The sequence below is a fragment of the Haemaphysalis longicornis genome, unplaced genomic scaffold, assembly GCF_048455015.1.
Source record: "Haemaphysalis longicornis isolate Haplotype H1 unplaced genomic scaffold, Haemaphysalis longicornis Haplotype H1 scaffold_2, whole genome shotgun sequence".
Taxonomy (NCBI): Eukaryota; Metazoa; Arthropoda; class Arachnida; order Ixodida; family Ixodidae; genus Haemaphysalis; species Haemaphysalis longicornis.
The window spans coordinates 104883357-104894143 of NW_027526295.1; the positions used below are offsets into that span (position 1 = coordinate 104883357).

The 10787-nt window shown below is 44.1% G+C and overlaps 1 protein-coding gene across 2 annotated transcripts in view; it reads left to right on the forward strand.

Moving 5' to 3' along the window:
- Positions 1 to 10474, forward strand: part of LOC144169090 (alcohol dehydrogenase [acceptor]-like) — a 265828-nt gene extending 255354 nt beyond the window's left edge. For both annotated transcript variants that reach the window (XM_077698098.1, XM_077698097.1), the window contains exon 11: positions 10259 to 10474. In XM_077698098.1, coding sequence (XP_077554224.1) covers positions 10259 to 10421 — 163 coding nt within the window. In that variant the 3' untranslated portion in view covers positions 10422 to 10474. The remainder of the gene's footprint in view (positions 1 to 10258) is intronic.
- The last annotated feature ends 313 nt before the right edge of the window (positions 10475 to 10787 follow it).

Below are 10787 nucleotides of genomic sequence, written 5' to 3' on the forward strand. Positions count from 1 at the left end.
TTTGAAATGATAAGTTGTTTGAAGAGTTTGGAAAGTTTTTTGAGCATGCCTATAACGTCGCCTTCATGGTGATCCGGTGCACCGACCATCAGCTACAGTTTAACAAAACTTGCAGCTGAGCGAGTTGGTGAAGACCATCAGCTACAGTTTAACAAAACTTGCAGCTGAGCGAGTTGGTGAAGAAAACTACAAGAAAAAAAAAGGAAACGTGGCGTTAAACAGCCGCGGGTGTGGTCGCGGGCACGGAGTGGTCGCGGGCAATGACAAGATAGGACGCATTCTGGCGCCCGTATCTGTCGTATCTTGTCTTCGTCGAAGCACGTTTTTTTTTTTTTTTCGTCAGCTACAAAGTTGGCCGCGGCATATTACCCGCTAGTCATACGTTCCTTTTCAACTGCGGCATGACCAACGTAATGTACGATCACGCACCGCCTGCTGTTTAACCACACACGGCTACCAGATAACAGGGGAGAATTCGGCTTCCTCGTAGCTCATAGACGTGTTAATGCATAGTGAAGAAAGCAAATCCCTAAAATCGCCTAAGAATCCAATCGTCATGCCAATCCAAAGAAAAAAGCGGGGGTCTTCCCATAAACCCCCATGACGACATGGCTTACCAGGCGCAGTTTTCTCTCTAGTACACTTACTAAGAAACTCTACGCTGCATCGAGATAACGCCGTGCCGCCGCTCCCGGCAGAGGGTTACACACAAACCCTACTATATACTAGAGGGAAATCTGGCGCCACTGTCTAGGGGAGCCGAGCTTCATCCAGTGTTCCGTCATGTACTGGGCAGGCACGTACCACTTGTCCTTGGCGTGGCTCATGAACATGCTGAAATGTTGGGTCTGGCTGCTAAAAAGCGACAGTATTACTGTAGAAGGTTCACAAAATTGTTTTTTTATAATAAAATTGAACCTCCAAAAATGGTAATTTGTCAGTGATTATGTAAAAGCTTCATGCACCATGAACAAGAACAAAATTTACCCTTTTCTGTTGATTTTGGCTTCGAGACAAAAAAGAATCCACATGGCTAATTAAGCCAAGTAGGCAAGGAACGCCGCTAGCGGCAAGGGCGCCGCCCACGGTGGCCCGCCACTGGAGCGGCAGATTTCCCTCCAGTATATTTGTAGGAAACTATATTGCTCCCGGAGCGCCGAAACGTCGGAGCATAAACCCACCTGGCGTCGGGTTAAATTAAAAAGCTTCATGTATTCGCTGGTACCGGTATTAGGCCAGTTTAAAGACAGAAAAGTAACCAATCGCGAATGCGGGCTCGTCTCGACGGAAGCACAGGAAGCGCGCACACTCTCGCTTCGGCCACGGAGCGTTCGACGGCCCGGCAAAACCGCGGGGCTATGCCGCTGCCTGGCTGGACTGGGCGCACGCGAATAGAACGCGCTCCTACGCTTTACCACCGCCGTGGCAATGACTGCGCAGTTTCTTCGGTTATCACCAGATGCTGGAAACTTAACCAACTTAGCCACCGCCAAGTGCTTGTGACATTATCAGGCTGCCCCAGGAAGCTCCTTTTCCACTCCTGTCTTATTCTTGATCCGTGCTTCCCGGCAACTTGGGTCATTAGTTCCTTCACATAAGGATGGGCACAACGATTCCTATCCACCATGTTGAAAACTATACAAAAGAAATGATAAAGGGGCACTTGAACAGATTTTTCCATTGCAACACTAGGCATTAGCTACAAAACTGGCTCAAAATGTCAAAGCTGTAAGCAAGCCTCGTCGATGTTCATATCCTTGAACTTATGCGTGTAAGAAAAATAACTTTATGACTGTCTCTAGAAGAAAGCTTAAAAAGCGTAGTATAACCTTTATTAAGTAGAAACTTCATCTTACCGAACAAGATATTGCTCGATAAGATATACCTCTCGCTGCATCCTTCACTGAAATGGGCCTGTCCCAAGGGAGTACGTATGATGCGTTGCCTACGCATTTCGGAGTAACGTGTGTCCAGTGCTTGCAATTGCCACGACACGCTGCTCTGCCCGCGCAGCGGCCGCCTCTGCCCAGCATTCTTGCATCACCTATGCTTGCGGAGTAGCTCGCTGCACGCGTGCTCTGCTGCGATACTCTTACTTGCTCTTTTACTCTTACTTTTAATTCCTCTTCAACCTGGCTTATTTCACCGTTTTCTCCTGCACGGGGCACCGGATTTTGCTTTCGCCCAGGCATATACATTTTCAATTTTCAACCCAACTAATATAGACATGAAATATGTTCGGGTTTGTAAATAAAGTGCTGCAAATTTAGTGATTCGCGGCGGAGTACTTGCAGTTCTGGAGGTACCGCAATTGAAAAGGAAGTATGGCATCGTATGGCGCACAGCGTCGTTTAGTTAATTTTTGCCTTTTATTTATTGACCGGTAGAATTTCTATAGCGCACGCGTTTAATTTTTATACAGGCAAGTGCTTTTTAACTGCCGTCTTTACCGAGGCCTGCGATATCGCCAGTTCCTGAAGTTGCGCTGGGAAGTGTGTAGGTCGGAACACATTTCCAGTTCAGATGACAATTCAATGGTATTCTCTCGGGGCTGTCACAAAGATGCGCCGATGACTTCTAAAGCCGCTCTTCGCATTTCATTCTGCGCATGCATGAAAGCGTCCAAAATAGTGATGTAGAAGTGATTTTTATTGAACGGTGTTGATAATAAGTTATTTATGTGGTGGAAAGCCACGGTACAAACACCAAATCAAGCAAGAAAAAAATCAGGGCTTAGTGCTTTGAGAAAACTAACGTAAAAAGCAAAATTTATAAAGTATATGCGATACGAGCTCTAAAAAACTAGGTCGAGTATCATGACGCTGTGATGTCCGCGCATGCTCTTTTTGTCTTGTGCGGAAAACATATTTCATGTATCTTCGAAGCCGCATTTTATTAGTCCTCTTTAACCAAGCTAGAACTTGCACCAGACGGCAGCTTAATTGTCGTTGAAACCAATGGCCATTTAACTGAAAACTAACCACGTTCTGCCTCGACTACTCTCATTACTTTCAACGACGATCGACATCGATGCTCTATGTCGCCCAGTCTGTTTGTGGGAAGCCGCTGAGCTTGTCGAGTACTGTTGCGCCACTCAAGGGACAGTGCATTATAAAGGCGCAACTTGAGATTAAAGAAACTTAAAAGATAAAAAAAACATAAATGCCAAATAAACCATAAAACGCCTTCTCAACCCAAGTCCCTATAGACGGTATTGGTTGAAAAGTTTAGTGGTCAATTGCTTTGCTTAGCAACACTGGAAACGGCCAGAGACATGGCCGATGCGCCACGGGCACGGCGCAGCCAGGGCTACTGCGGCCGCACGCCGAAGAAAAACACCTCCGTGCGTCATCTGCTCCGTTCCAATCCGATTTTAAACGGTGGCGTCAACAGAGATGTTATTAATCGCACTCACATTGAACTCGAGGGAATACTGTGCGTTCGGTGAGGTAGAGTTTGTAACGTCTGCTGCCTGCTGCCTGCTAGGCTAAGCGCGTCTAAGTGTAGATGGGGTTTGCTGAATGTATATCAGTTTCAGTACGAAGGAGGAAGTGGGAACATGCGCAATTTTCTCAAACCTGTTGTGCAATCGTCAGTTGTGACCAGTTTTTTCTCTACTTGATAATAGCAAAATCCATTTTTTATTCAGGAAAAGTAAGCAACAGACAGGAGTAATCATGCACTAACAAAGCGGATGATGCGGCTCCGCCTTTAATTTGACAGTGAAACAAGAAAAACCATGCAGACAGCAGCACCTTGTTCTTCTACTTTAAATTTCAATTCCATTTCAACTTTATTTACCAAGAAGGGAATACATTTTGATTTGCAATACTTCATCTGGGCCCATAGCAACCTTGCTAGTGGCGGGCCCATGCAATAAATACATCATATTGTAGCAACTCAGCCTATAAACTAATTTAATACGGACAACAAACCAAAGCGGTCGTCAGAACCGTAACACACCCATACACATCAATGTACTTAAACATAGCACATATACAATCATACACGCGCATGCATACAAGTACACATACTCATACATATACATATATATATATGCTCACACGAACGAGAATCAACAGAAAAGCTAGTCTCACAACTGAATGTAGCACATATTTTTTCCAGGACCAAGCATTTAAAAAGAGAACATATATGTCTTACAGGCGGTAAACATAGTTATATGCAGGTCAAGCTAGCGATTGGAAGTTATTACCGTTGATAGTGTTTTTCAACGCTCGAGAAAAATTGCGGCTTTCTTTAACGTCAACAGTAATATTGTTCCAGATCTTAGTACCAAGATACTGTATTGTATGTCTGCCATACACGTTGTGTACAAGCAGTGTGCTTAACTTTCTGTTTGCGTGACTTCGTGTAACTCGACCTGATTGTATGAAAATATTTAATGGCAAAGGGCTGTTTCCTGACAAAATATTATCAGTGACGCAGACTATTTTGTAACCTCGGGCGAGCAAAAAAGGTATTATTTCTAGTTTACTGAATAGAAGGGCTCTGTGGTCGGTACATTTTGATAAGTTTATAATGTGGAGTTCTCGTTTTTGTAATTTTATACCTGGGTAAAGATACGATAAATATGTGTTGCCCCAAGTTCCAATGCAGCATATTAAGGGACATTGAAAGACAGCGAAGTCAATTGTTTTTAATGTTTGCAAGGGGAATTGCTGTCGGGCCTGGTATACTATGAAAGAAGCACAACCTAATGTTTTACATAGGGCACTGATATGCTGTTTATAATTCATGGCCGCGTCAATGACTATGCCGAGATTTTTATATGTACCTACTTTTTGGATCTGATCAGTTTCCAGATTAAGGTTTATTGAATTATTGCTCTTTGCACGTAAAGATGAAAAAAGAATATATTTTGTTTTGGTGAGATTTAGCGTCAGCCTGATCTCATCAAACCATTTCGCGATATTTATTAAGCCACCATTTGCTTCTATTTCTAGTTGCGCAATGCTATTTTCTACGAATAAAACAACCGTGTCATCAGCGTACATCATGGCTTCTTCTTTTACTAAGCGATTCGGCAAATCGTTTACATAAAGAGAAAATAATATAAGTCCCAAGACCAAACCCTATGGCACTCCAGCTGCTATGGCTAGAAAATGTGAACAAGTACCATTTATGCAAACACAGTCTTTGCGTTGGTGCAAATAACTTTGAATGAAATTGAGAGAAGATTCCCGGAAACATAACAATAAATTTTATTCGGAAATATATCATAATATACAGTGTCAAAAGCTTTTCGCACATCTAAAAATATAGGGAGAGCCATTTTTCCTTCTTTCAGTGTGGTATTATTAATATTCGCAACGTTAATAACAGCTGTGGATGTTGATTTGTTTGGACAGAATCCATTCTGCTGGGGGGCTATACCACCATATCTAACTAAAAATTTAACGATGCGCTTTGCTGTCAGCTTTTGAAATAATGTATTTATTGCAGAGAGTACAGAAATAGGTCTAATGTTTTCAAACAAGTTCGCATCACCATTTCTATGTACAGGCGTTATTTTTGGCAATCTTAAGGACGTCGGAGTATACACCATCATAGAGTGTCTTATTAAATATTTTTCGAGGAATGGGCTAATTACCTCTGCGTTAGCTTACAAAATTCGCATGGTTATACCATCGTACCCCGATGCTTTGCCAGTAGGCATAGCGTTTATACTAGACGTTATATCTTCTGAAGTAATTGCAAAAAACATAAAAGAATTTACAATGCTGGAAGGCAAGCAATCTGAAACTGCTCAGAGGGGGTAGCTGTAATACAAGATTGCGGGTAACGTGGGTAAAGTACTCATTAAAGCTGGAAGACAGTTCTGCATTGGATTTCTCTTTTCTCATTTATTTTACCTCTGAACAATCAGGGCTTATTTCCGATTATTCGGTGTCTATATGTTTTTTTTACTTCAAGTACGCAATGCTACCTTCTCAAACCTACGTTGTGCGCGTTTTTGGAAGCATGAAAGGCCACAAATATCTTTGGGCACTTAAATACGTCTACTTAACGGCATTCTTTTAACGTGAAAGGATTCGGTATTTTCCTTCTAGTTCTTATCAAAAACGTCTCTACTATTGCGTGCTACGTTGTATTTGTCACCTTTTCCGGATTTGTTTCTTCGTCTTGGGCTGCGAAATACTTACACACGCACACTTGAAACACCTGACGCAACAGCGTGCCAAGAAACATGTTTTGCGTATGCCTGTTCCGGTGACGTGCCGTCATGGGCAGCTCTCACATGATGTGGCACCCGTACCGCACGAACTAGGCTATTTCTCCGTCGCTTGCAACGTCCGCAAGTAGAGTGGTAGCAGCAGCCTCACCTTGTACTCTGCAGACAATGATTACATTTACAAAGGGGTCCCAGTGTGGTTTGATTTATGGCAGCAAACTTATTCATTATCCGGAAAATAGCAACGCCGGTTTTTTCGCACAATGGGCACCTACAGGTTGTGCCCCAAAATAAGCGAATTGTTGTCGGCAAAAAGCGCACGCAAGCTAAACGGTGGTTAAAATGCAGATTTGATTGATTTAGTGTAGAGTGTAATGCGCCGACGACACACAGGCAATGAGGCGCGCCGCAGTGGAGGGCTCCGGTTTAATTTTGCCTACCTGGGGATCTTTAACGCGCTACAAAATCTCGAGCATGCTGTTAAAAATCCGCAACTCCTTTGAATAAATGCGAACTCTCAAGCCTAAATAAGGATATAATAGGCTTCCCTAATGGTAGCTAATAGCCCTCTACTGGAAATGCTCGTGAGCCTTGTCAAGCAGAGATAATTACGTATTTTCTCTCGCAGTACCAAAATTACCAAACTAAGGAACGTTTAGAAAAAAAGCCACTGCTATGGTCACGTGACATAACTGCTCACGAATGCGCTGACATACGCTCAATCACCAGCTTTCACAGAGAGTTTTTATACTCGTAGATGTAAGCTACTGACATTTATGAGGTTGATTTATTTGCAGCTCTATCATCATCACCAGCACCGCTTCGTCTGCGCTGTACAATCACCGTGACCAACTTCGCTGACCACGGAAGAGGGTGAGCAACGCGCTCAGAATAGATCAGGCACCTTCCCGGCAACACGCCCAGTGTCCACTCTCTTGCATGGCATAAGCTCTGCAACTTCTGACTCCCGGACGCGATTCGATCACAATGGCAGGTTAGCCAGCAGAAAGTGAAGCTATAGCTGACAACAACCAGACAGAGCCTTTACCGCCGTCTACAATTACGTCGCAGTTGTTGATTTTACGCCGCATCATGGCGTCCCTTCCGGCAGTGTGGTGGGTAAAATCGCTGCCATCATGGCAGTGTTCCGCATTTCTTTACCGACAGACCATACGACCAACTTGAGACTGTCCTTCTCGAATGTACTGCCACTTCCTAGAACTCGCCCATATGGCGAGGGTTGACTATCGAGAAGCTAGGCGCCCGTGCCCGAGGTTATTGCTACCAAACATGCAGGAGCTCTTTAGCTCTCCTGGACCAACCATAAAGAACGCCTTTGTTCTAAGTGGCCGCTAATTAACATGCCAATAAAATGGTTCAGAAATTATATCCACAATATATTTGAATGCACTTGCCACACTGGCTGAAAAAGTCCTGGAGATTTTGACCGATCACATCGAGTTGCCTGTGTCGCCGCGCTCCGCTCTTCATCTACCCCACACTACAAGTGAACGATAGACCCCGTCCGTTGTTAGCGGACTGCGCAACCGCCTTCGCCAGCTCATCAACGCCAGAGCGAGCGGAAGGCAAGCAACATAATCTCGCGGGGGCATCCACTTCATTGTTCTTGTCTTGGCGCAAATTGACGCAATTGTGTTGGCGCAACTCTCCTGGAGGACACTTCTGTTCTTACAACCGCGACTTTGTCAAACGGGCTCACCACTGTCGACTTACGTGCACCTGGCCGGGAAACTGCGTGGGCAACTACTAACTGCGACCATTGGTCGATGCCTGATTGTCTCCTTTTCTGTGTTGTCGGCCGGACAACGAAACGCAAGTTTATAGTCTATAGGGAAGCCCAAGTCAGCAGCCTACCCGCTACGTGGCTGGAGCGCTTTTCCTCCGCGATGATATACAGTCAAGCTTTCAACAGTACTAAGATAGGATTACTGTATACAAGCAGCACTCACTCACGCGGAACCTGAAGCTCCGCCGAGCGTTTAAATAGATTTTCATGTTTGCTAACGTTACTTCTGCGATCATCTCAGCCAAATCTACCATACATCATGGCCTCCTAGTCGATGTCAAACCACAACGCTTTATCGATACCACGGCATTTTTTCCCGTCCGAGGCATTTTTGCGCCGGTGATCCTAGCTGTGGCGCATTCTATTACCGTTGTCACCTAAGGGTCATTGGCTGTATTACTACGTTGTGTTTCAGATTTCGCCTCGCCCCCGGCCTGGAATAAGCCTGTCCAGCATAACATTCGGAAACACATGCTCATAAAGAGCCCCCTCGTTTTCTTTCTACCCGACCACTGACCCCAGACAAGAGGAGTCCCTTCCGTGGCAAATTGGTGGTATGCTGGAGCTTCGTATCATACGACCATCCTCAAGAAGCTGTGCTTCACCAGCAAAGATTCCCCAGGGACCCCAAGGGTCCCCAATCAATGTCGGCTCATACAGACTATCCTTGGCTTAACACCAAGACCATGCTCGATTGGTATATGCTCCTCAACATTCACAAGCTTCAGGGCTTTCTGCACTGTAGCACAATTTTTTTTTTCATAATAATCCTCGTGCGGGCACATTATCGCATTACCGCTGGTGAAGAAAATGTTGCAACAACGCCTACCACAGCTCCGTTTTTTTTTAATTCTCCTGCATGCCGCTTAAACTATGCAATGCAGTGAAATCGTTATAGAGATTTATTGACAGCATCATGCAAGCGCTAGCCTTCCTCGATGCCCACTGCGAAGATATCATCGAAGCCAGTTCATCAAATACACGTTTAGGGAGTGTACACGTATTTATTTTTCATCATTTGGCAAAGATGGTGAATCACTTGACGTTTTCTGAAATAAATGCGTTGGCAAAAGCCCATCTGGTCCTTAGTGATCGTTGAAGAAAACGATTCTTTATATTGTTTTTCTCTTATGCTGGGCACCTTGGCTTTTTCTTCGTGATTACCTAATGAAATTTGGAAGGGCTACCTACCAAATTACCCTACCCTACCCGCAAAACACTGGGCTCTCTCCTTCTCTATCGTACAGGAAGGAACATTGCGTGATAGCAGGTGGAAACTCACTAAAGTTTAAGACTTCACTGTAATTAAATTATGAGAAATAAATGATACACCTAATTATGAAGGAGTTGTCTTACTGCCGAAATGTCACTTCATTCTTTGCAGTAAAGTTTTAACAGCGACGCTGTTTAGCAAGTCGTAATTTTTCGTGTCCACAGTTAAACATACCAAGAAATTGCCGAGCGCGCGTACGTGAGCGCGCGCCTCGCAGCGACCACCCTGTAGTCAAAACCAACAAAATGCCTAGCGCTCATGTGTGCGTACCCCACGACTACCGCCCAGCGTCCCCTGCGCACGTTTGTTAAGCCAACCTTACCAACTTAGGGAGATTCGCCACAAAAACTCCAGCGTTCGCCATAATCGTGGCAACGCTTTGTCGGAATAAGAAAGACACGTCGTAGGGTACGCCGTTCCAAGGTGATGTCCAATGATTGTCACTTTCGAAAAACTAAAAAAAGCTCACACTCATAGCAACGTGAAGAAGCCAATAGGCTGCGACCGTTGAATTAAATCTTCGTGATGATCGCCAAGGCTGTGTACAGCTTCGCTAAATTCAAGTCTTACACGTTAGTGTTAGATCCCCTGAGTTTATAGGAAAGGAAAAATGAAGCCGTTTTCTCCCGACAGTTCGCGATAAGGGTTGCTTCGCCGCAAGGCGTTTTCACCGTTCGAGATTTGTTGGCGGACCCGCAATATTCACGCCAGGCTCACCACGAAGAGCCTTCCCGCAATACAACGCATTAAGTGTCGTGCACACATTTACAAAAGACTTCTCACGTTCCTGACGCTCTGAGTGACTACATGAATTTTTCTAAAGTCAACCAAGTATTTTTAGTGGAAACACCGCCCAAATAAGGTAGTGTGAATCTCATTGATTTGAGATCAGGTGTAGGTTCTACTCGGCGCTCCTTTTCTATCATTTAACACTATGGCATTTTCGGAACGTGCAAATGAAGACGTGTCTGATTCATTCTTTCAGGGTATATAACGTGACAAGGCTACGAGTCGTGGACGCCTCATCGATGCCTTATTTACCGTCGGGAAATATCCACGTACCTGTCATGATGATTGCGCACAAGGCAGCAATGATGATCATGGAAGACAACATGGACGCCGAAAAACAGAAACAAGCTGACAAGTAGTTCTTTCGTTATTCATTAAGCACTCAATTTTAATAAAAAGGCTCCATGTTGCATTTTTTCGGTTAGCAAAAAAATACTTTAACGATAGATACGCTGCGAAATGCTTATTCCTAACTTGTATCACCCTAATAAAATTCATGAATTCATGAAAGCAAACTAAGAAGCGAAATATATCCCTAACAGTAGATTGCTAGCAGAATACCAGTGCAAGGATTCTATGTAGGATGCAAAGGGTTCGACTAGTGCATTCCAGAAAATCAAGAAATGTTGTGCGGTCTCTTCACCAGAATAAAATATATTCGCCTGTTTGCTCACAGTTATTGTTATTTATTATTATTGTTATATATATATATATATATATATATA